We start from the raw sequence: 27,434 nt of genomic DNA on the forward strand, positions 1-27,434 counted from the left end.
TATTTTATTAGGGACCTTCTTCAGGAAGGATCGGTAGCAAAGTATCGATTCTATCATTTTCTTTTCTTTTTTCCTCCTTTTTTATTTTTCCATTGAATTTTTTTTTTTTTTCTTACTATGTTACTTTATTTAGATTCAAATAGCTTTAGATTTGGATTTAGATTTATATTCTTGTTTTTGAATTTTTTGACATGGATTATAAGAAATTTTTTTTGACATCGAGAGAGAGAACAATAAAAACCCCTTCCAAAAGAGCACTGATATCATATTCTATCATTTCTACCTTTTTTCCAATGTTCCATACGAGTTTTGTCTCCTAACGCTCATAGCCCGGCCACAAGTTCCGGGACTCTTGAGTAACGCAAAAATTTGCCAACCTCCTCAGCAGCTGACTTTGGGCATAGAGATGGGGTCATGGGGAGGGTGATAAAGCAGGAGTATGCACACCGGGATTTTGGAACTCCCTCACCACTAGATGAATCTGATTCAGGTAAACTACTTGGAAACATACATGAATTTGAAGGAGGAAGAGAAGCAAACAATTATCTAACTCGGAAGAAAAAAAGGATCAAATTAGACCCGGGAAACGGGAAACATACACAAATCCTTGAACACTGAGTTGATTGCAGGGCAAGAAAGCATCAAATTAGTACCACAACATAATTTCCTTCATTGAACAGGTATGCACCCAATTTTAAATGAAATCATTTCTCTAACAATATTCGATATTCAAATTTATTTGCGCAAACTCTGATTACATCTTTGATCGCCGGAATTGCTGCGGGAGTTCCTTATTTTTCAAAGTTGTCTATGAATACGTCATATGCTTCATGAAAGCATCGGTGCTACTTTTAACTACTGGTGGATCTTGATGGAGAGGGTCTCCTGTGTAACCGACTATATATCACTTTGTATCCAGGAATCTCTCGTATCCAGTAGACCTTCTCAATGGACAAGTTTTAAGGGTCTCATCATCACATTGTCCTCATGATCCAAGATCTGCACAAAATGGAACAACAAATCAAAATTACATGTCAAACCCAATGAATATCAACAACTTCACCATATTATTAAGGCTAAATAAAAACCTTTCTGGAATAATTAAACAGACGCGAAGACTTGTGAGTTTGGAATCCAAATTGGACTGGTATGGTCAGACACAGTAGGGAGGCAGGCTACCCAACAACATACGACATCGTTTTCTACTGCTCTTTTCCACACAACCATTGGCATATCTCCTCAACCATTCTATTATTTGGTACCCCCGTGAACCTCCAATCCCAAGGACTTATCGGGTGGCTGTCGTCTCCAACTGGAGCCTAGCAGCTCCAGTATCCATCTATGACGACCTGCTCGAATCGGAGATTTCCAAGCGCCCATGCGTCAAAATTCTAATTTGTCTTCTAACTAGAACACTCATTTTCAAATAAGATATCATATCAAAACTGACGCATATGTGAATTAGATCAGTTAACTAAAATAATATGTTTGCCCGTAGTTGAATTTCATTATATTAGATGAATTTAGAATATGTCGTTTGTACGAAAATCAAATGAAAACACACATTGGTTAAGTGAAACAAATTTATGCGGGTAAAGTTTTTGTGTGAAATACTTACGTGGCAATGGTACACGTAGCCAGGCTCCCCAGTAGGATCGAACTCATACGATGCATTCGAGTGTATGTAAGCAAACCTCAAAAATATCTTTGTCACAGTCCCGTTTCTCATCTTGAAAACGTTCTTCCACCCTTTCTCGTGAGCTGGCACCTCTACAGTTTTGCCGCGTGCATACTTGCTTATTTGGCACTTGACGGCGTCGTTTAGCTTATTCATGCAATCTGTAAACTCCTCCACATTCACCAACTCCCTCTGTTCCAATACTACGAACAGTCCCAAGTGAATGTGTAAGGGATGGTTGTCCTCCGTCAGATTGATCACGTTCCACACCTCGCTGGTCCCTGCTTTCACAATCTCCGTCGCCGGTTCCTCGTATGATTTCCCGTTCAAGTAAAGATGTGTCGGCTCATCAATGTTGCTCGTGTACTCGTACATTGCGATGTATCGTGTGCGCGACGAACTCGATATATCAGGGACGGGGTACTGAATTAACCTTGACGGAACGCGTGACGCGTCTAGCTCTGAATGGTCAGCAATCAAAAACTGCATGACCTTACTGTTCGCATTGTTAACGGGATCGCCCGATGGGTAAGGATACGGTGCACCATTGGCCAGGATTGCCTTGGCATTCTTAGACTTGGAAAAGTCAACCACCACATCTGTGATCTCAGATGGCCCCAGCAAAAAGTCCTTGGTCTCCACCGGTTTACCAAGGTAAGCCGAATCAGACCCCACGTGGATAAATCTCAGACCGTTGGTGAAGAAGAATTTGAAGAATCTCGCATTGCTGGCGTTGATAATTCGGAACCTGTATTTACGACGTCGTACCTTCAATTGCGGCCATGCCTTCCCGTTCACAATAATCGCGTCACCAAAATATTCCGGCTGCCATTGCGGATGTATGGAGGGATTGTTTCCAGTAGGGTTCATGTATATCGAACCGTCAGTGCGAAAGCTCCGATCAAACACTACCAGCGTTCGATCAAATTCGCCACTCGGGAGTCGAAGTGCGCCCTCGACTTCTGGATGACGGACAATGTAGGCACCAATCAAGCCGGCGAGGAGGTTGACTCTGGTCAACCCCATGGCATGATCATGGTACCACAGGTTCCCTGGATGTTGCTGATTGCGGTAACGATATCTTCGGTTGGGCCAAGCAGGCCCGCGGTCTTTGAAGTCGGCAGTGAACCATGCATTTGCGCTTCCATCGCTTTCGGGTTCATGGATGCCGCCGTGGAGGTGCACCACAGTAGGAACGCCCTTGTTTGTAACGGGTAGGGCCGTTGGAATGGTTGGGTCCCAAGGCAGAATGTGTTTTGAAGGGAGGTAATTACTCCACGTCACGAAGGTATCGATTCCCTGGAGGGCTTCGATTGTTGGACCAGGGACCGTCGCTGTGCGCTTGCGTGTACCGTAGGCGAACACTGGCGTCGGCGGAAGGTCTCTGTGGAATCTCTGCACAGAAAATAAAGAAAAATATATAAAAAAATTACTTGGGCAAACGAAGGGGTTAAAAATGGATAAAAAAAAATTGAAAAAAAGACCAAAAATGATATATCAGATTAGGATTATGTCCTTTCTTTTTTTATTTTTTTTTTTTTCTCTCTTATTTGAACAATTACGATTAAGTTATATTAACATCTTATATTAATTTTTTATAACAGAAGAAAGACAAAATAAAAAATGTGAGAGGAAATAAGAAAATCCTAATCCTATTGGAATATATGTTGCCGTAACGAGTCCAGCCTTACGACTGTGGATATGGAATAGGGTCGGTGACCTTTTTGTGCATACTAGACCCCTTTTTTTAGCACATATTGTACTAATTATTTCAGTTGGATAAAATAAATAATCGTCGAATAATACTAATTAAATTAATCAAACGTTTAGTATTGTATCGAATTAATTTCTACATCAAATAATACGTCGGACAATATTTTTTGAAAAATAATTTCACAGAATAATTGCTGTTAAAATGTATCTACAAAAAATAAAAATAAAAACAGAAAATAAATAAAATATCATTACACAGACAAAATTTAAAAAATAAAAATTAAAGAGGAAGGAAAAAAAACCCAGGTCTCTACCCAGTCTTCATCATCTTCCCCCACTCATCAAATCCCACCTTCCATACGAACCCATCATCGATTCACCAACCAAAATAAAAATCCCAGATTGAACATTTTCAATGGTAATAAACCAACAGGCTCCTTGTCGGAGCTCGGCTCCCTTCCTCGTCAGAGCCCAGATCGGAAGAATTCGAATCATCGTCTTCCTTGTTCAACCCATGGAAGGTTTTGTTGTCACTTGTCAAAGATCGAAGGCGAACGGAGGAGGTGGGAGGTGTGTGTGTGTGTGTGTAAGGAGGAGGGAGGAACAGAGAGAGAAAAGAAGAAGAAGGCGAAGATGAACGTGGGATCCAGACAAGAGAGAGCAGGCGATGTGAGAGAGTGGAAGGAGAGTGCTGCGAGAGAAGGAAAGGGACGAAGTGAGCGAGAAAGAGGGACGGAGCAAGCGAGAGACATTCTCCCGACTAATTATACAGAGTTTTTGGTTGGGATAAATAAGCGGGTGGGAGGTGTATAAAATAAAAGGGCCGGATTTAATAATCCGGTGCTTCTTTAATACAAAGCTCACTAAATATCTGTTTCTTACTATTAATACTATCTAATGGTTTTATACTCCGTGCCAAATGAGATCTTAAATTATTACTTTGGCCAATCCTACCAATAATAAAAATAAAGTCTTATATAGTAAGTATAATTGATTGTATAAATTTTAAAACGTTACTGTACTCAATTTTGTGTTTAAGTTTTTAAGTACTAGTCATGAAATAGAACAAGAAATATGTGGCTATAGAATAAGAAGGATGAGTAAATTATTCCACGCAAACTCAGCCTAGCCTATTTGTTGTCCTAGAAATTATCAAAACCAAAGGCAAAACAAAAGAATTTTGATATAAAATATTGAGCGAATATATGCGAATTGTTGCTTACCCATTTTTTCATGTACATGCCAATCTTCAATGATTTGGGTTTGGGAACACCATTGACTACATCAAAGCCATTGAGTAGGGGCATATGGGGAAGTTCATCCACAAACATCTGCAGCCTGGTCAGATTTACAAGCTGCTCTTCCGCCCATGAAGTCTTCAAAAGCAACCCCAGAAAAGCTATTAAAAACACCAAAACTCTCTGCGCCCTAATCATCTCCCTCTCTGGTTTAGCTATGGTTGCATGCAAGAGAGAGAGAGAGAGAGGTGCTTATTGGAAAAGTAATTTTCTGAGTCGGTGTTTCGCGGAAAGGAAGAGGTTGAGAGTTGAGAGTTGAGAGACTCTGGTGTTTTAGAGGCTTAAAAATAAAGAAAGTTGAGTTTGTGTGGCAAATAAGAAGAGTATAAAAATCTTCGCAAGGTTTATCTGAAAGGTTTCTCTTTTCAGATGTAAAACTCTTACTCTGATTTTTACACTTTTCAAACGAAATACATAAACAACACAAAATTAATAACGTGAAACACGTGTGACCGTTGAACTTTATACGCGATTAACCTGTTTGGACAGCGTTTTCTTGTTTGAAAATGTGCGATTCGTCGGACTCGGAATATATTGGAAAAAGAGAAGACAAGGAGAAAGCATTTCACTAATTTGGTTAGTTTGGATACGATTTTAAAGAGAGAAATGGAAAAATTGGTTAAAAGGTTAAAGAAAACACGGCATTTCCTTGTAGGTCCCTGCCTCCCCTTTAGATTCTCCTTTCTCCATTCATTTTTGTCCATGTATGACCTAAAACGTATCATCACTGTCCACTTTTAATTTCTTACAAATAGAAAATAATATTTCTCTCTTTTTTGTGGACTTTTTATTTGTTAATAACTAAATTTGGAAACTGTTATTAATATTTCAAAAATTTCATTCAATACTTTTCACAAATGTATTTTTCTTTTTAATTATAGAAAGTGTAAAGTATCAAATGAAACTTTTGAAGTGCTAAAAATAATTTCCCAACTTTATTCACTAAAAATGTGAACACCTTGCGTAATAGTAATAAATAGAATAGTTACTTATTATTACAGTCTAGTGATATTCCTCTTCACTTGTAAGTGAGAGGTTTAAGTTCGAATCTTACCAAAGGTAAATTTGAACCACATTACTGCTTACTCGAACCAAATTATTGTTTGCCCATTATGAGACTTAATGACACACCCCGTCCCGAAGGAGGGCATGCTGGCCGTCACGTGAGAGTGACGTAACCATTTACACAGTACGGAAGCTTTAAAGATACAATTTCTAAGATAAAACACCCAAAGGTGAGTCCTAATTTTTGGTCCATTCTGTCAGAACACCGTTGAATTTCCTCGTAGTCACCACACCTTTTCAATTCTTGAACCTGGAGGGGCGCAAAACAAAATTGAGTGGGTCAGCAAAACGAACTTATTCAAAACCTTCTTTTCTCTTTTGAATATACTAACCCCTCGCCGTAAAACAAATATAGTTTCCCAGAAAATGAACATATATACGTATGTATAGATATGTCAATCATGCTCCATGATATGCCATTTATGCTCACAATATGCCATTCATGCTCACAATATGCCATTCATGCTTGAGAATATGCCACAACAGAATCTCATAATCAAATATAAATACTCAAGCATAATTCACATCAATAACATATAATCTGGCAGCCGGGAGTCACCTAATGTGACATGTACCGCTGCATCTAGAGCTCTAATCTCAACTCAACATCTGAATCTGCACACGAGTCGGAACCACCTAACGTGGTCTGCACGACAAGCTGGGTGTAATATATATGTATGCTCTAGTGCTACGATCACGTGAAGCTGGCGATAAATCGCGGGTCACCTACAAGTCGGAACCACCTAATGTGATCTCTACGACAGGCTTGCACCTAACTTGGATCCAAGACGAGCATGCGGTGCTGGTGAACATACACGTGAAGGCTGTGCCCTGGCCCTGGACGGGAGCACTAACACCGGGGGTGCAGATTATGAGCTCTCTAAGCATCTCAAGCTACTACTGAATACAAACATGAATACCACTTACCTGGCACTTACCTGTGCGTCCACAGCACCAAATACACATATATAAATGTATGCCACTACCAATGCATGTGATGATAGTATTTCAATCGTATTCCAAACGTATTTCGTACGTATATCAAATGTATTTCAAATGTAGCTTACCTGGGCCTCCTCAGCACCATGCAACAATATGCATAATTATGGTAATGCACATATTAAAATATGATGCATATATGACAGGATATTTAATTCGTATTTCTTTTAAAATACGTTTCTGGGAAATACGTCAAGCATACGTATATATATATATACTGAAAAATAACTGCCCACTCACTGATCACATCGACGTCTCATAGGTCTCTGAACCTCCCCTAGCTTGGTTACATTCTTCTTTTGTATAATTTTCACCTATACAAAAAGTAACCAAATTGACGTTATTTAACGCACATACACCAAACATTCGTCCATAACTTTCTCATACGTTGCTCAATTTGGGTGTATGAATATACCACGGTGATCTACACGACGTCACGAACGCGTGACAATTTTCAGAACTCAATTTGGAGCTGTCACGCGCCCCCACGCGCACTGTTCACGCGCTGCCCACGCGCGCGTCTTCTTCCTCGCGTCGCCGGACTGGTTTCGCCGGAAATAGTGTTTTGCCGGAATTTCTGGGTAAATTTCAAAGTGTCATAACTTCTTCATTTCTTAACCATTTTCGACGTACTATATATCAAAATGAAGGTATTGACGAGACGAACACATCCATACCTGCCTTGACCCCTAACTCGCCGTGGTTTCGCCGGAAAAACCCCTCGAAAGCTCCGGCCAACTTTGACCACGATGATCCCGACGTCCAAACTTCTCCAACGAAGTACTCCGAGGCTCCTTGGGACCTCACTAAGACATCTATGAGCTTCAAAATCCCAAAAACAAGCTAGATTAAATTCGCATGAACAGTGTTCAAAACGGATTACCTCGAATCGACGCGAAAACGAAGGATTTCTCACCTGAAAATGGTATGGTTGTACTCGTACGAGCTTCACGAGTCCAAAAATGCCCTTGGTTCCTTCGATCCATCAAGGTTTGGGTGATTTGTGTGTCGTCCGTACATTTTTTGAAGGAAGAAGAATGATGGACGACTCGGAGAGAGAGAGAGAGAAATGACAGAAAAGAAACAAAAGGGAGAGGAAAACACGGGAGAGAAAGAGAGTGTATGAGTGTGTGTGTGGTCCTACAACACTACACAACACAACACTACACGTAAATGTAACGAACTAGGGGTAAAAAGGTAAATTCACACATACGTTTTTATAATCTCGGGACGGGATGTCACAACCTACCCTCCTTAATAGAATTTCGTCCCGAAATTCAAAACAACCACATATAACCCCTAGTGATTGAATAACAATCTAGGATACAAATCCCTTATCCTATTTTCTGTCTCCCATGTAACTTCCTCGACTGACTGATTTCTCCACAAATTCTTTACCAATTACACTGTCTTAATTCTCAATACATTCTTTTTCCAATCCAATGTCGTCCTTGGTTCCTCAACCAGTCTAATCCGGATTAATTCTCAATAGTTGCATCGGAACTCCATGTGACGAATCTGCCACCTAGTGACAACGCATCGAAATATAATACATTATGCACCTTAGCCAATTCTGAAGACATCACCACTTGTATGCAACTTCATCGATTCCTTTAGTGGTCAAAAACGGTCTGATGTGTTTAAGACTTATTTTGTCTCCTTTCCAAATCTCACTATTTCTTTTCGTGATGAAATTTTTTTTAAAATGTTGAATCATGAAACACATCATGCTCTTACAAACTCTGGAAGTAAATCAAGCAACTTCACCTACTCTTCGATGATCACTTAAAGTCCAAGGTACTTAGGACTTAATTTGCTTTCCTTTCCAAGCCGTATCATACTTTTCTAAAGTGAAAACTTCAAAAGTATAAAATCATCTACGTTAAACACTCGATTAGTGACATGTTCAACTATTAATCTCTTTTGCCATTCCTGGCTACTCTCTGATTAAACTTAATCACCTGAATACTTTGAGAAGACTCATCCATAGTTTCAGGGCCTACCAAAACTCTTTCGTGATCGAATCTTCTCTATCCAGAAGCATTTCTTCCACAAATCAACAAAAATCGACACATTTCATGGTCCTTATGGCGTTACATTGGAAACTGTGCAACCAACATACTTAAGAAACTCAGCAGTTCCGTAACCCAAATCTCTTCTCCATAAAACATATAAGTATTGTTGCACTATGGTTGTTACTCAACACTGGAGTAAATGTACTAACTTGGTACATTATTCAACTATCACTTCAAGTTCAATCCTAACCATCCTATTCTCGAATTCAGCAATCTTTCTTTTTCCCTTCTTTCTTTGCCTTGGTTAATTCTTAATTTTCTTCGTTAACCATTTGAGTCTTGAGTACGACCTTACTAAAAAGACTTAACTTGAAAATTAGCAATTACAACTTCTTCTCAAACTTCCATTCTCAATTTTACTTCAGTTGATTTCCTATCCACAAGAAGACAATCTTGGCAAGCGTGCCAGACATCAACTCTTACCACCGTCTTTTCACCAAGTGCATCAGCTAGAACAATTTTACGATCACCCTGGTCGTACAATCATGTTCATTAAACAATTCAATCCACCTTCGCTGCCTTATATCAAAATCCTTCCAAGTAATGGATATTGGAGACTTTTTGGATTCGTAAAAATCTTGCATTTTTACCACATATAATGTCTTCATAACTTCACAGCAAGAATGGTAATCATGACTTCCAAATCACTAGTAGGGTAATTCATTTCATGAGGTTCCTTTTGTCGTGAAACGTATGTAATCACCCTAACATTTGCATCAACATGCATCCCATACCATTCAAGAAACATCACTAAAAATTTATGATTACCACTATTCTCTGTGAATACTAAAATACGTGCATGAGTGAGGAATACTTCAACTGTTGAAACCTTTACTCATAATTATCATCCCACTCAAAACTTAACCTCTTTTCTCGACAATGGCAAGGCAATGACTGAAAAATCTTTCACGAACCGTCCATGATAGCTTATTAAGCTAGGATAACTCCGAATCCCAATCACGATTCGTGATTGTTCTAAATTCTCAATTTCTGCTACCTTTTAAGAATTCATTTGAATACCTGAAGCAGATATAACATATCTCAAAAATGCTACTTGATTCATTTAACTTTAGCATTTGCTAAACTTAGCATACAATCGACGTTCCCTCGATCTTTGCAATACCAATTTAAGATGTTTAGCATACTTTGCTCTAGTCTTATCAATCTTTTCAATAGCAACAACAACAAATCGATTTAGATATCATTGGAATACTTCATTCATCAAATTCATAAAGTAGTAGATGCATTCGTCACTCCGAATGGCATCACCAAAACTTGAAATGACCTTAACAAGTCCTGAAAGTTATCATAAGGGCATCCTCACCGATAATCTTCAACTAATAATATCCAGACCTCAAATCAAACTTAGAAAATATACAACCACCTAGAAGCTGATCGAACAACCATCAATGTGAGGTTACGAATAACGGTTTTCAATTGTTACTCGATTCAACTGCTTATAATCAAAGCACAGCCTTAACGTCCATTTTCTTTCTCACCAATAAACTGGGGTTCCCCCAACGTAATGTACTAGGTTGAATAAAAACCTTTATCAACCAATTTCCAATTCTCTTAGTTCAAAAGGCAACATTCTATAATATATGGTTTGTACCTGGAGGCAAATCCATAGTGAACTCTACATCTTTAACTGGCAGCCATCCAGGTAAATTCTCAGGGAAAACGTCAGGTAAATGTTTGACTACTCCCACTTCTTCCACGCTACTAGAAGTGACATCACTTAGCACCACATGATATAAATATCCTTGGCAGCCTTTTGATAATAATCTCTTTGCTCTCACAGCATAATTAACGGTCTGCCTCACTTCACTTTGCATACTTACAAAAGTAATCTCTAGTCATCCAGACCGATGGAAAATGACATATAATCTATTCAACATTCGGCTATAAACATAGCTCATACTCTTTCATTCTAATCAACTCAGCCCTCGGCTGCATATATAGCTTATAATCAACTCATCATATCATGTATATAACATAATATGCTCTAGAATAACATCGAAATCCACAATCTAATGAAACAAAAATAGCTGGCAACAATACATACTTTACTAATACTGAGCACTCTGAATAAGTACGATACTAACATAGGATAACCTACCGGTTTACTTGCTTAACGAATCCACGAATAAGTTATTAATATTACGGTCTGCAGCCCGCAATACTGATAAATCATTGTTGTCTCGATAAGTAAGCAACAACTCTCGAGGGTGTAATATTACTATTTGGCCACTCATTGGGAAATACATACACACGTCTCAACCGTGTTTAAATACTACTTTCTAGGCAATAACAATAATAACGTAAAATTTCTACATTATTACCCAATAGACTCTAGCTAAGTCATTAAGAATAATTATCGTACCCCTAATCAAATCCAAATAATTCTGAGTATCCTGCAGTGATGTGTGGTTAACACATCCCTGGACTTGTTGTTGTCTCCCACAACCTCTATTAGTGTAAATACTTCTTTCATGTACACCACGGCCTAACTGACCATAATTAATAGATCCAGGAACTTGCTGGATCGGCGCCAGTTGTGGCAAAGAAAACTGCTAGGGCTTCTGTTGGTTTTGGACATAATTTGCAGTTCTATGTCCCATCTATCCACTTGTAAAGCGTCCAATGCTTTCTTGCCTACATTCTTAAAGGTGTCCATTATTGTACCTACAGCCCAAAGGTACATTTTCTTTACCAAAATCACCTTGTCTCTGAGATCTGGGATTACCAATACATCTATCACTTCGCCTCTGGCCAATGGCATTAAAACCTTTGCCAAAAGAACTAGAATTAGCTTCACTTCTTTTGAAGTTCCGAATCTTTCTATATTCTTGATATGACGAATCATTAACTTTATCGTCCTCTTTTGATTCCCATTCTTTTATCATTCTTCTTTACTTTCGCTGAACATAATCTCAGAGTCCTTAAGGCTCAACAACATCTTGTATACTCCTGATAAGGATTACAATGGATAGTGGTCACCCAAAATACCACTGCCTTATGCCACCCAGCTTAAAACAATATAACACTTCAATCAAAATAGCAGCAATATTTGAATGGGACGAGGCAAGTCTGAGAACTTTCTATAATACTCATTGATCGTCAGCTTTCCTTGTCTCACATTTGCAAACTCTTGCTTTCTACCATCATAAGATGCCAAAGGAAATAATTCTTTTCTTTAAACAAGTCCTTAAACAATTCTCAATCGGCTGTTTCCTTTGGTGACAACGAATTATACTCCTGTTTCCACCAGGATACAAGTTCCTAACTCAAACCAGGTAGTCGTCTCAACCCTTCTGTCAAAAGGAAGATTCCTTTGACTTGCATAATCTAAAACATCTTTTCCAATTGGTTACTCCATCACTTTGCTCCCTCAGGTTCATCATTTCATAAGGTGATTCAAATTCAACTCATAACCCATCTTAAAATGTCCATTTTTGATAATATACTGAATCACCAAAATAATAGTTTCCCCTAACAGCTAAATCAGGGAGACTAAGTTCCTCTAACTACGTGGTTTGCTACGAGACGGTGTAGTTCTGACAGAATTCACTAGAACTTCTTAAGATGTCCAAGATTGAAACTTAGGCTCTGATACCAACTTGACACACCCCGTCCCGAAGGAGGGCATGCTGGCCGTCACGTGAGAGTGACGTAACCATTTACACAGTACGGAAGCTTTAAAGATACAATTTCTAAGATAAAACACCCAAAGGTGAGTCCTAATTTTTGGTCCATTCTGTCAGAACACCGTTGAATTTCCTCGTAGTCACCACACCTTTTCAATTCTTGAACCTGGAGGGGCGCAAAACAAAATTGAGTGGGTCAGCAAAACGAACTTATTCAAAACCTTCTTTTCTCTTTTGAATATACTAACCCCTCGCCGTAAAACAAATATAGTTTCCCAGAAAATGAACATATATACGTATGTATAGATATGTCAATCATGCTCCATGATATGCCATTTATGCTCACAATATGCCATTCATGCTCACAATATGCCATTCATGCTTGAGAATATGCCACAACAGAATCTCATAATCAAATATAAATACTCAAGCATAATTCACATCAATAACATATAATCTGGCAGCCGGGAGTCACCTAATGTGACATGTACCGCTGCATCTAGAGCTCTAATCTCAACTCAACATCTGAATCTGCACACGAGTCGGAACCACCTAACGTGGTCTGCACGACAAGCTGGGTGTAATATATATGTATGCTCTAGTGCTACGATCACGTGAAGCTGGCGATAAATCGCGGGTCACCTACAAGTCGGAACCACCTAATGTGATCTCTACGACAGGCTTGCACCTAACTTGGATCCAAGACGAGCATGCGGTGCTGGTGAACATACACGTGAAGGCTGTGCCCTGGCCCTGGACGGGAGCACTAACACCGGGGGTGCAGATTATGAGCTCTCTAAGCATCTCAAGCTACTACTGAATACAAACATGAATACCACTTACCTGGCACTTACCTGTGCGTCCACAGCACCAAATACACATATATAAATGTATGCCACTACCAATGCATGTGATGATAGTATTTCAATCGTATTCCAAACGTATTTCGTACGTATATCAAATGTATTTCAAATGTAGCTTACCTGGGCCTCCTCAGCACCATGCAACAATATGCATAATTATGGTAATGCACATATTAAAATATGATGCATATATGACAGGATATTTAATTCGTATTTCTTTTAAAATACGTTTCTGGGAAATACGTCAAGCATACGTATATATATATATACTGAAAAATAACTGCCCACTCACTGATCACATCGACGTCTCATAGGTCTCTGAACCTCCCCTAGCTTGGTTACATTCTTCTTTTGTATAATTTTCACCTATACAAAAAGTAACCAAATTGACGTTATTTAACGCACATACACCAAACATTCGTCCATAACTTTCTCATACGTTGCTCAATTTGGGTGTATGAATATACCACGGTGATCTACGCGACGTCACGAACGCGTGACAATTTTCAGAACTCAATTTGGAGCTCTCACGCGCCCCCACGCGCACTGTTCACGCGCTGCCCACGCGCGCGTCTTCTTCCTCGCGTCGCCGGACTGGTTTCGCCGGAAATAGTGTTTTGCCGGAATTTCTGGGTAAATTTCAAAGTGTCATAACTTCTTCATTTCTTAACCATTTTCGACGTACTATATATCAAAATGAAGGTATTGACGAGACGAACACATCCATACCTGCCTTGACCCCTAACTCGCCGTGGTTTCGCCGGAAAACCCCTCGAAAGCTCCGGCCAACTTTGACCACGATGATCCCGACGTCCAAACTTCTCCAACGAAGTACTCCGAGGCTCCTTGGGACCTCACTAAGACATCTATGAGCTTCAAAATCCCAAAAACAAGCTAGATTAAATTCGCATGAACAGTGTTCAAAACGGATTACCTCGAATCGACGCGAAAACGAAGGATTTCTCACCTGAAAATGGTATGGTTGTACTCGTACGAGCTTCACGAGTCCAAAAATGCCCTTGGTTCCTTCGATCCATCAAGGTTTGGGTGATTTGTGTGTCGTCCGTACATTTTTTGAAGGAAGAAGAATGATGGACGACTCGGAGAGAGAGAGAGAGAAATGACAGAAAAGAAACAAAAGGGAGAGGAAAACACGGGAGAGAAAGAGAGTGTATGAGTGTGTGTGTGGTCCTACAACACTACACAACACAACACTACACGTAAATGTAACGAACTAGGGGTAAAAAGGTAAATTCACACATACGTTTTTATAATCTCGGGACGGGATGTCACACTTAACCTATTTCCCCATCCTATAGTGTGGCGAATTTGAATCATATTACTGCTTGCTCGAACCACATTATTACTTGCTCATTGTGAGATTACTTCCATATCTTATAATGTAGACAATATCATTTGTTCAAAAAAAAAAAGAGTTAATAAATCGAATATAAAGTAAAACTTGAATTTGAATCAATCAAATATTGTCATGTAATTTAGTGGTTCAATCTGATACTTCTATAAAAAGCTAAAAAATTTAAATTTTTGCAATAGTTTCCTTTCGGGTTCATTTCTTTACATCACAAATGCAATGCATGGTGTTCTATACATAATAAAAATTAATACTTCAGTAATTACTTTTTGATTTTGTCCAATAATATTTTAACACATGATGCACCGTAAGTATTGGAGCCTTAATTACTGACCTTTTCAGTTGTATTACGTTTTTTTTTCAATCAAATCAAATGATGTTATTTTTGCATGAAAATGATGACGACCAAGGCAAAGAGACCCTAAAGAATACATGTTGATAATCTTGTTTAGGATGTTCGGGTTACTTCTTTTACCATATAAAGATGAATTTTTTTTTTGTCTAATATCCTAATTGCTAGGATGGTGGATCTCCACACTTGAGTTCCGAGTTTGAAAATCTTTTTCTAAATTATTGTAATAATCTTGAACTCTATCCCTCTTTTTAATAATAACATTTTTTTTAAAATAAATAAATAAAAATAATCAGAGTGCAATGCACTGCCCCTTGGAAGTAAAACAGGAAAAATGAAAAAAAATTATGCTATTTGTTTGAGGCAATTCAATAACAATAACGACAATGTTGATATGAAATTTGAATAAGTAACCTTTTAAAATAATGAATTATAGATATACAAGGATTTGCATTGCATACGATTTTATGAAAAATTTTGGAAAGTAATTTTACACACTCGTTCGAAAACAGTAAAGACTTTTCAAGGTTCTAGTAGTGTCTGATATTTCTAGGATGATCAGACATTGACCACCGTGGGAGAGATGAAGCCACATATTGCACAACAAGGGACCAATAATTTGGCCCAAGTCAGGTGATAGTACTTGTTTATTTTCACTTGTTTCAATTTCGAATCATCCATCCTCCCCCCACCTACGAAGTAGAAAACCATCACATCACCACCAAATGTCTTCCCACTTCTCCCTTTGGGACAAATCTAAATAGGCCGCTCTCACACTTGATGCATTACTTTGTATGTATCACTTTGTATTCAGAAGTTTCTCGTACCCAGTAGACCTTCTCAAAGGACAATTTTTAAGGTATGCGCACAAAATAGAACAAATTAAAATTACACGTCAAACCCAATGAGTATTAACAATGTCACCATATTATTAAGACTAATTCAACAACATTTTTGAAATAATTAAACAGGCACGAACATTTGTGAATTTGAACTTTTTCATATTGTTGATCTTTTTCTTCAAGGTTATAGATCTCGACTTCATTTATGTTCTCCGTGCTCTCTATGTTTGGATTTTTGTCAGTGAGAACATAGGCAACTGTGAGAAGATTGATATAGAAAATGATTTTTTCCTTCCTCCTCTTGAAATGAGCTCCTTTGAAAACAGAATGGCATATTGAGAACTCCAATATAGTCGAACGGCTTCTTAGTTACAGGTTCCATGAAGTTGAATCTCCTTAAAATTGTTAGAAAACTACGAAGAAATTATGATAAAAATTACAATAAAGTAATATCTTCTTCTAAGAAGCACGTAGATAATTAGACTTAGGCATGGGTATCTCCCTCTTTTTAAGGAGATTCAAGCCTATTGCGGTTTGACAAAGTCCACGAACGGGTTCAGCAGTATATCCTTTGCCTTATCCCCACCAAGATTCAACAACCCTGCTGAATTGTTGTGTGACTTAAATCTATCTGCACAAAAGGAATAGTCCAAGACTCCACCACAAGAACACCCTTCTTTAACCAATAAGTAAAAACGGAAAGATGGAGGAATGGTAGAATAATTGTTGAAAAAGAAAATTGGGCAGTGAAATAATGAATAAAATTCTGTTGGAGAAAATGCTATTAATTATAGATTTATTATTACCTTTAGTGAATAGCGTAATAAACACAAATTAACAAGACAAAACTTACAAGAGTTACATAAAATGACAACCATTTTATTTTTTCATTAACAATATATCACTTTGTATATCACTTTGTATCCGGCAAACCTTCTCAACGGACAAGTTTCAAGGGTCTCATCATCACATTATCCTCGTGATCCAAGATCTGCACAGAATAGAACAACAAATTAAAATTACAAGTCAAACCCTATGCATGTTAACAATTTCACCATATTATGAGGGCTAATTAATATACTTACGTGGCAATGGTACACGTAGCCAGGCTCCCCAGTAGGATCGAACTCATAGGATGCATTCGAGTGTATGTAAGCCAACCTCAACAGTATCTTTGTCACAGTCCCGGGTCTTATCTTGAAAACGTTCTTCCACCCTTTCTCGTGAGCTGGCACCTCTACAGTTTTGCCACGTGCATACCTGCTTATTTGGCACTTGACGGCGTCGTTCAGCTTATTCATGCAATCTTTAAACTTCTCCTCATTCACCAACTCCCGCTGTTCGAATACAACGAACAGTCCCAAGTGAATGTGTAACGGATGATTGTCCTGCGTCAGATTGATCACGTTCCACACCTCGCTGGTCCCTGCTTTCACAATCTCCGTCGCCGGTGCGTCGAAAGGTTTCGCGTTCAAATAAAGATGTGTCGGCTCACCAGTGTCGCTCTCGTACTCGTACATTGTGATGTGTCGTGTGCGCGATGCGCTCGATAGATTAGGGACGGGGTACTGAATTAGCGTTGACGGAACGCGCGATGTGTCTAGCTCTGGATGGTCAGCAATCAAAAACTGCATGACCTTACCGTTGGCATCGTTAACGGGATCACCGGATGGGTAGGGATACGGTGCATCATTGGCTAGGGTAACATTGGCATTCTTAGACATCGAAAAGTCAACCACCACGTCTGTGATCTCAGATGGCCCCAGCAAAAAGTCCTTGGTCTCCACCGGTTTCCCAAGGTAAGCCGAATCAGACCCCACGTGGATAAATCCCAGACCATTGGTGAAGAAGAATTTGAAGAATCTCGCATTGCTGGCGTTGATAATTCGGAACCTGTATTTACGACGTCGTACCTTCAATTGCGGCCACGCCTTCCCATTCACTATAATTGCGTCACCAAAATATTCCGGCTGCCACTGCGGGTGTATGGAGGGATTGTTTCCAGTAGAATTCATGTATATCGAACCGTTGGTGCGAAAGCTCCGATCAAACACAACCAGCGTTCGATCAAATTCGCCACTCGGGAGTCGAAGCGGGCCCTCGACTTCCGGTTGACAGATAATGTAGGCCCCGATCAAGCCAGCGAGGAGGTTGACTCTGGTCAACCCCATGGTGTGATCATGGTACCACAGGGTCCCGGGTTGTTGCTGATTGCTGTATCGATATGTTTGCTGGGTCCAAGCGGGCCCACGGTCTTTGAACTCGGCGGTGAACCATGCATTTGCGCTTCCATCGCTTGCCGGTTCATGGATGCCGCCGTGGAGGTGCACCACAGTAGGGACGCCCTTCTTACTAGCGGGTATGGCCGTTGGAATGGTCGGGTCCCAAGGCAGAATGTGTTCTGAAGGGAGGTAATTACTCCACGTCACGAAGGTATCGATTCCCTGGAGGGCTTCGATTGTTGGACCAGGGACTGTTGCTGTGCGCTCACTTGTACCGTAGGCGAACACTGGTGTCGCCGGAAGGTCTCTGTGGAATCTCTGCAACGAAAATTATAAAATAAAAAATTACTTGGGAAAACAAAGGGGTCAAGAATTGATAAAATAAGAGGGGGAAATGACCAGAAAAGCGACATCGGAATATATGTTGCTGTCCAGCTTTTCAACCGTGCATATGGAATGGGGTTGGTGAACTTTTGTGCATATTAAATTATTACCTGGTCCGACCTTAGAAAAACATAATTAAAATGGATAATATTAGAGAATTTAAATTTTTAAATTAAATTTTGTAAATTAAGTAATATGAAAATTGATGGTTGAATTATCTGTTTATTAATATACTTATTACTTATTGGTGACACATCGTTTGGTTTACAAATTTAATTTCTTTAATATTTTTTAATTAAAATCATTATTTGTTTTGTTAGCAAAGCTGACTGTTGGCTTGGTAAGCGTAAAATATTATATTTGAATTTTTTAAATGACGAGTTTGAAAGACTAAACATATTCGTTATGTAACTTGTATTCGAAAAATTAGATTTAATAATAACATAGGTAATCAAAATTATGGGTAATTCTGTCAAATAATTAGACTTTAGGATGTAACAAGCGAGTTGAGATCCTCTCCAAATCTCACAAATTAGAGGCAAATTATTAAAAAAAATCCGGACCACATTGAATCATGCAGTCTTCATTTACCTATTTCACAGTTTTCACTTGCCCCCTCATGCAAAATAATAGCTCGGATCTCCCTCTTGAAAGGTTCGAATTTTTTGGTCCTTGAGTTCTGGACAATAAGATTTGGAGAAGGTCTCAACTCGTAACAAGCAACACATGAATGACTTTAGGATGTATCGTGCATACCCACTGAAATTACCTATTAGTTTTGCGTCCATTTGTTATTTATGTTTTTTTAATCGTGTCAATCATCTATTTCGTCACATAACTTGTCATGAAATAGAACGAAAGAAACAAAAATACGTGGATATACTACAAGGATGGGTAAATTATTCCCCGCAAACTCCGTCTAGCCTAATTGTTATGCTAGAAATTATCTAAACCTTTTAAACGGTAGGAAAGAGGCAAAACAATAGAATTTTGAAATAAAATAAAGGGTTTTTTTATTGACACCTCATAAATGGTTGATTACACCCCATTTAAAATTTTAATACTGAATTAATAAAATGTAGAAATGAAATGACTATTTAGGCCTAAAATTTAAGACTTTGATTTCTTAATAAACCCCACAAATCCAACGTGAGATCAAAATTACACCCCAAAAATATTTTTCTTGGAGCTCTTAAATTAACTTTATTCTCAGGCTTCCTTTTTTTTTTTTTTTTTTTTTTTTCTTGTAACTGTAACTGATTCACAGTTTGACACGAAACATTAAATTTGGTGCTAGGATTACCAATTACTACCATGTAAATATTAACAATAGAAAGTTTGATGGGGTAAATGTTTTGCCACATCCACTGCAAAATATCTGCTCATTAGAGAAAGACAATATGTATTCATGCCAGATTTATAGGGCCGGACTTTTCCCAGGACTTTTACTCTTATATATGAATGAACATAGATATGTACTTATACCCACTACTATAGTTTTGAAGCAGAGTCGTGGAAGAAGGGTTGTGGCAGTTCTGCAGGTTGCGTCGTAAAGAAAATTTTTGTTTTTTTTTATTTTTCATATTTATGTGGGAGTGGAGTATGAGGGTATATTTAGTAAGGGTGGGGTGTGTTTAGTACATGAGGTTTAGTTAACAATTTGTGGGGTATTAATAAAACAATCCTAAAATAAAATATATATTTAGCAAATAAATGCGAATTGTTACTTACCCATGTTTTCATGTACATGCCAATCTTCAAGGACTTGGGTTTGGGAACACCATTGACAACATCAAAGCCTTTCAGTAGAGGCATATCGGGAAGTTCATCCACAAACATCTGCAACCTGGTCACATTTACAAGCTGATCTTCTGCCCATGAAGTCTCCAAAAGCACCCCCATAAAAGCTATTAGCAACACCAAAACTCCCTGCACAGTAACCATCTCTCTCTGATTTAGCTATGGTTGCATGCGAGAGAGAGAGAGAGAGAGAGAGAGAGAGAGAGAGAGATCAGAGAGAGGTGCTTATTGGAAAAGTGATTTTGCTGAGTCGGTGTTTTGCAGAAAGGAAGAGGGTCAGAGAGAAACTTTGGTGTTTTACAGGCTAAAAGACTGGACAGTGTTTTCTTGGTTGAAAGTGTTGGATTCGTCGGACTTGGATATATATAATGGAAAAAGGGCAGAAAGAGGGAAAGTAATTGGCTACTCGGTTTGTTTAGAAATGATTTTAAAGAGAGAAATGAAAAAATTGGTTAAAAGGCTAAAGAATACACAGCAATTCTTTCTAGGTCCCTCCTTCCCCTGGATCCTGCATTCTGCCATATGGATGAAATGGAAGTAGAATCTTTGTATTTTTCATTGACCTAAAAAAATATAGTTATGTTGTTACAACTTCATTGTCTTTCTCTCTGCTCACTTTTTGATTTTTTTTTTTTTAACAAACGATCGTATCTACACTAAAAAGTGAAAGAATGGGTTAAGTCTCACAATGGGCAAGTAATAATATGGTTCAAATTCATTTTTGACGAGAATCGAACCTAAAGCATCTCACTTACAAATAAAAAGGAATACCACTAGACCAAAGCAATAAGTGGCTTAAAAGATATATAATAATAATATGTTAGGCGCAAAAAGACAATAGGTGTAACATCCCACATCGCTCAGGGGAGTGGATCCTATAAGCCTTATATGTATTTTTCCATCTCTACCTAGCAAGAGGCATTTTGAGAGCTCACTAGCTTCGTAGTTCATCGGAACTCCGAAGTTAAACGAGTTCGCGCGAGAGCAATCCCAAGATGGGTGACCCACTGGGAAGTTGCTCGTGAGCTCCCATAAACAAAACCGTGAGGGCGTGGTCGGGGCCCAAGGCGGACAATATCATGCTACGGCGGAATCGAGCCCTGGTCGGGATGTGAGTTACTCGTGAGTTCCCAGAAACAAAACCATGAGGGCGTGGTCGGGGCCCAAAGTGAACAATATCATGTTACAGATTGTCACATCCCGACCTGGGCCCCACCACATCCCCGACTCGACTCCACGATAGCATGATATTATCCCCTTTAGGCCCTGACCACGCCCTCATGGTTTTGTTTCTGGGAACTCACGAGCAACTTCCCAAGGGGTCACCCATCCTAGGATTGCTCCAGCCCAAACTCGCTTAACTTCGGAGTTCCTACAAAACCCGAAGCCAGTGAGCTCCCAAAAGGCCTCGTGCTAGGTAGAGATGAGAATATACATATAAGGCTTACAGGATCCACTCCCCTGGGCAATGTGATATGTTACAATTTGGTATCAGAACCACTCTGTCGTATGGTGTGAGTGTGCCGACGAGGTCATCGGGCCCTAAGGGGGTGGATTATAACATCTCACATCGACCAACGGAGAGGCAGTGATGTGCCTTATATGTACATGCCCACCTCCATATAGCACAAGACATTTTGGGAGTTCACTGGCTTCGGGTTCAGTAGAAACTCCGAAGATAAGCGAGTTCGCGCGAAAGCAATCCCATGATGGGTGACCCATTGAGAAGTTCTCGTGTGAATTCCTAGAAACAAAACCGTGAGGGCATGGTAGGGCCTAAAGCGGATAATATCGTGCTACGGTGAAGTCAAGCTCGAAATGTGGTGGGGGTCCGGGCCGGGATGTGATAACATGAGCTTTAGACTTTGGGTTATGAAATGAGGACATGTAAGCCAAATTTGAAAAAAAAAAAAAAAAAAAAAAAAAAAAAAAAAACAACAGACACACACATAAAGAGTGAGGATAGAAAGAAGAAAATGTGTGGATGACCTTTCCAATTTAAAGGTAAGAAGTTAGCAAGTGATGATGATTGAATATCGATAGTAGTTATTGAAATACATAATCTCACATCAGTAGAGCAATTAAAAGGTTATTTATTTGTTGGTAGATATCAGATGAGACTTCGTTGTTAGAAAAATAGCATTTCAATTTTTTAGAAATAATAGTGAACGGAAAAATAGCATATTTTAGGAATAATGTGTGAGAAAATAATACTTTTTTTTTTTTGAACTTTTAATTCTCCTCAATGTCCATGCTTAATTTCTTAGAAGTAGAAAATAATATCTCTCTTTTTCATAGGATGGTCATGTCACATCCCGGCCCGGGCGGGACCACTTCCCGGGCCCGCTCCGCCACCGTAGCACGATATTGTCCGCTTTGGGCTTACCATTCCCTCACAGTTTTGTTTTTGGGAACTCACGAGCAACTTCCCAGTGAGTCATCCATCATGGGATTGCTCTAGCCCCCTTCTCGCTTAACTTCGGAGTTCCTACGGAACCCGAAGCCAGTGAACTCCCAAAAGGCCTCGTGCTAGGTAGGGATTGGAATATAGATTTAAGGATCACTCCCCTGGGCGATGTGGGATGTTACAATCCACCCCCCTTAGGGGCCCGACGTCCTCGTCGGCACATTTCCGACCAGGGATAGGCTCTGATACCAATTTGTCACATCCCGGCCCGGGCGGGACCACTTCCCGGGCCCGCTCCGCCACTGTAGCACGATATTGTCCGCTTTGGGCTTACCATTCCCTCACGGTTTTGTTTTTGGGAACTCACGAACAACTTCCCAGTGGGTCACCCATCATGGGATTGCTCTAGCCCCCTTCTCGCTTAACTTCGGAGTTCCTACGGAACCCGAAGCCAGTGAACTCCCAAAAGGCCTCGTGCTAGGTAGGGATTGAAATATAGATTTAAGGATCACTCCCCTGACCCGGGACGGATCACTTCCCGGGCCCGCTCCACCACCGTAGCACGATATTGTCCGCTTTGGGCTTACCATTCCCTCACGGTTTTGTTTTTGGGAACTCACGAGCAACTTCCCAGTGGGTCACCCATCATGGGATTGCTCTAGCCCCCTTCTCGCTTAACTTCGGAGTTCCTACGGAACCCGAAGCCAGTGAACTCCCAAAAGGCCTCGTGCTAGGTAGGGATTGGAATATAAATTTAAGGATCACTCCCCTGAGCGATGTGGGATGTTACAGGTCAGGTCATCAGACATTGACTATTTGGGGAGAGAAGAAGCCACATTTTTCACAAGAAGGGAACCTACTTTCAAAACAATTAAAATGAGCATTAATTTGGCTCAAAAGCCACATACTTGTTTTCGCTGTTTTATCTTCAAATCATTCCATCCTCCCAGAGATACACCATAGCACGACCCACAAAAGCCTTGCCACTTCTAAATGGAAGAATATCGATTATTATATTTGATTTTTCTTGACTGTAAGATCGGGTTAGTGTAAATTAAGTATTTATATCTCATAGAGTTAACGTCCTAGAAAAGCTTGCTTATATCGTACAAATCTTGTATTACATTATAAAAATAAATAAATCAATATTGGGAATTCTCTACGCATACTCTTGGAATTATATCGTTCATAAAAAATTCTAACAATTTCATTCTTCAACATGAAATCATAACATCGTTTCTGGTGACTTTGAATATTCACATCACGTACGTAAAATAAACACCACATCACCTACGTAAAATAAACACCACATCACCACTATGGGTGAACCACATCGCCATATAGCAAAGATGCAACGACATGGTCCTTGCGTGGATTCTGAATTCAATACATGATGATGTTGCAAGCATTTCTTATTGCCCATCGGCGAAAAATGTCTGGGTAGACATGTGAGATTACTTTTCACAAGGAAACAATTTGCACATCTATCAGATCAAAAGAGAAATTAATCGTCGAACATAGATAAGAGGAGCGATCAATCTCAATTTAGTACACAAAATTGAATGCACTATGGGATGAATTAGCATCTTACAATGTGTTGGATTTACGGCTCAAAATTAGGATGATGCAATCAATTTCAGTTCATATACTCAGTCAATTTATGCAACAACCGAGAATGCCCCATCTCGACGCGGTTCATCTTTTGTACTTCTTAAAAGGGTGCACCTGAACAAGACCTCATTTTTCCGTCGAAGGGAAACTTGACGTTGAGAGGTTATTGTGATGCGGGCTAGGCTTGATGTCCTATAATGAGAAGGTATGTCACAGTTTATTGTATATTCCTTACAGGTGCACTTGTGTCTTGGAAAACTAAGAAGCAATCCACCGTTTCCTGGTCCTCGACTGAAGCGGAGTATCATGCCATGGATGTAGGCTTACATGGATGAAGTTTCTATTAGCTGATCTACAGGTTGATCATCCTGGACCAACAAAGGTATATTGTGATAATCAAGCTGCCTTTTCCATGGCTGCTAATTCGAATTTTTCATGAGCGTACCAAGCACGTAGAAACCGACTGCCATGTTGTTTGTGAATGGATTCAGTCTCGAGTTAAGAAGGCTTACATCCCTATTGGTTAGCAACTAGTTGCCAATCTACATTCCGATCCCTTCTTAGCACAATGCATGTTTTTGACTTTCACACTCCACCTTGACAGGGAATATTGGAAGACAATATCAATTAGAATATTTGATCTCCTTAATTGTAGGATTAGATTAGTGTAAATCGTGTATTCATCTCTCATAGAATTGACTTTCTAAAATATCTTATTTGTATCGTATAAGCCTTGTATTCCACTATAAAAATAAATCAATCAAAACTCTAGTAATATCATTCTTTCACACTTCTCTCTTTGGAACAAGTCTAAATCGGCATTTCTGACGCTTGATCTGATCAGTACATAAATAATTGTATATTTCTACACAAGACCTAATTGCACCTGCACAAGTTTGAACGCTATAGCCTGACAAATTTGCATGGGAAGGCTTGTTAGTAAGCTGGTTTGAATTGGCTCGGATACCCCCATGTCCAAGGGTTGGGTTTCTTAATCCCACATATTTTGGAATCCATATCCCAAACGACAGACATGATTCATGTCCAATTTAATTTAACATATCCTATCCAACATAAATGTGTTCAAACTTTAAATGTTGCTCATCATTACAGTCCATTATTTTCTTTGGTGCTCAATGATTTGACAAGTTTACATCTGTTTAGTGGGGGAAGGTCCGAGTTGAGTGCTTTAATGGAAGAATTAACAAACCTTGTGGACCTCCACGGTGTAAAAGCACTTATGCCAATGTATATATGATGGTGAAAACCTGATATCGGTTGCTTTCGATGGAGATTGTGGTAATTTAAAATGAAAATTTAGAGAATGTCAAATACTGGTTTAGACGAAATAAAAGTATTTATCTGATATTTAAACGATATGTCAGAAATATTGACGAAATCTATGAGGTGAAGTTTAGACTTCACTCTCGTCCATATCATTCCTTGATTTTTCCGATACTTCCAAAGAAATACCAACCGTGCCGAAGAAATTTATATCTGATGGTGGAAACCTTACCAATTTGTAACCTAAAATAATGTGTTTCAACTTAATTTATTTGCTTCCATGGCCAACAGACAATGACAAGGCGTTGCACGACGGATCAACGTGGGCGCACTACTAAATCTGACCGAATACGTCCACAAGTTAGCCATCTAGGTTTCACATAGCGTTGGTATCTGGTCAGGATCCATGGATCTATCCATGTGCGAAGTTTTATTTCAAAAAACTTTGGTACCAGTAACTAACAGGACGGGGTCGTGATCATGTGCCTTGGGTCGGGCTTTAGATAGAAAACCGGTCCAATATTCTAACAGGCCTTTGGGCGAAGTTCAACAAAGGCCGTTTAACAACACAAACCCCACCCCCATATTCTAATGGAAATTGCTAGCATATAGAATTATTTTGGCCCGTTTGGAACTGCTTTTATAAAAAGCAGTTATGCTCATATGCGTTTTTATTTCAAGCATTTCTGTTAACAAAAATCCAAGCTGGAAGTTCTTTCCGAACTTCTTCTAAAAAGCATCTGAAAGTATTTTTCCGACAGACATTTTATGAAGGTTTTTACCATTTAAAAAGCGTTTTTGGCTATTCCACGAACACTTTTGAAGAGATATATCATATATGACTGACTTCCTCATTTATCAACATCCTCACAACTTGGGGAGATTCTGTTTCCCTCAGAAGTCAGAACACAAATCGATATGCCACATGCTATGATACAAAAAGAAAAGAAAAAATTTACTATCCTTTCACTTATTTTATAACACTTAGTACGACAGCTCTTATTTTGGACGCGATGAAATCTCTCTACCAGTCGTCGGCACCACCTACAAAGCTACAAGTGAGAATTGTAAATACCCTGTGGTCCTGTCGGTTGACAACTTTATAACACATAAAAATAAAGACGCACGTGACATACGCATGCAAATCTGGTACATATGGCAAATACTATATTTACACCACTAGACATTGTCAACCCATCTGTTCCCAACTCTGCACAAATATCATCACACCCCTCAGTCCTCCCTGACCACAAATGCATCATCCAATGCCACATTTGTCCCCATTGGCATAAAAAACTTCATCCAATTTCCCAACTGACCCAAAACCTCAATACCCAAGCTCCCATGATTTAGAAATAAAGATTTCTTGTTTATGTATGTCTCGTTACTCTTTTGATTATTCCGCGATTATTCGACCTAGACGTAAACAAGAGTATACAAAGGAAAGAATAATGTTTGGGAAATCACTTCCATAGAAGAACGGATTATTTAGGTCAAAATGCAATGATAGTGTCCATCGTTTAATCGGTTTTTCACTTGTGTGTGTATAATCATTTATCTTTAAGCGTCGTCATTAGAGTTTCTTTGCGTCCTTGTATTAGTCAACTCCGTCAATTAAGTTTAATTTTCAATCTATTTTCATGTACATCTTGATAGAAAAATTACAACAAAGTCTTACTACTAAATGAAAAAGATTGTACGAACCATATAACGTCACTGAACTCGATTTTACGTTGTCCATGTTAGCTTCATGTTCTCCACGTCTTTTCTTGGAGCTTCTCTATTGAAAAACTAACAGAACGAAACTACAAATACGAAAATA

General features: G+C 39.2%; 2 protein-coding genes and 1 long non-coding RNA gene across 4 annotated transcripts; all 3 read right to left on the reverse strand.

The window, feature by feature from the left end:
• Positions 1-547: 547 nt before the first annotated feature.
• On the reverse strand, positions 548-4,831 carry LOC103947041 (multicopper oxidase LPR2). 2 transcript variants are annotated; one of them, XM_048572929.1, is made up of 4 exons: positions 4,615-4,831; positions 1,619-3,073; positions 955-999; positions 548-923 (listed from the first exon to the last, which is right to left on the reverse strand). In XM_048572929.1, exons 1-4 carry the CDS (start codon positions 4,825-4,827, stop codon positions 852-854), a joined length of 1,785 nt encoding a protein of 594 aa, XP_048428886.1. In that variant the 5' UTR covers positions 4,828-4,831; the 3' UTR covers positions 548-851. The 2 variants fall into 2 exon arrangements, with proteins under 2 accessions (XP_048428886.1, XP_009356155.2); XM_009357880.3 differs by having other exon boundaries at positions 548-999.
• A 4,427-nt stretch (positions 4,832-9,258) lies between these two features.
• LOC125471957 lies at positions 9,259-13,670 on the reverse strand. The gene is made up of 2 exons (XR_007254022.1): positions 13,631-13,670; positions 9,259-12,641 (listed from the first exon to the last, which is right to left on the reverse strand). It is a non-coding gene; the product is annotated as an uncharacterized LOC125471957 (long non-coding RNA).
• A 3,143-nt stretch (positions 13,671-16,813) lies between these two features.
• Positions 16,814-20,477, reverse strand: LOC103947040 (multicopper oxidase LPR1-like). The gene is made up of 3 exons (XM_009357879.3): positions 20,242-20,477; positions 16,990-18,444; positions 16,814-16,895 (listed from the first exon to the last, which is right to left on the reverse strand). The coding sequence occupies exons 1-3, from the start codon at positions 20,452-20,454 to the stop codon at positions 16,842-16,844; spliced, it is 1,722 nt and encodes a 573-aa protein (XP_009356154.2). The 5' UTR covers positions 20,455-20,477; the 3' UTR covers positions 16,814-16,841.
• Between the last annotated feature and the right edge of the window lie 6,957 nt (positions 20,478-27,434).

Source organism: the organism of the source record quoted next, unplaced genomic scaffold (assembly GCF_019419815.1).
Source record: "Pyrus x bretschneideri cultivar Hongxiangsu unplaced genomic scaffold, Pyrus_bretschneideri_v1 Contig63, whole genome shotgun sequence".
NCBI lineage: Eukaryota > Viridiplantae > Streptophyta > Magnoliopsida > Rosales > Rosaceae > Pyrus > Pyrus x bretschneideri.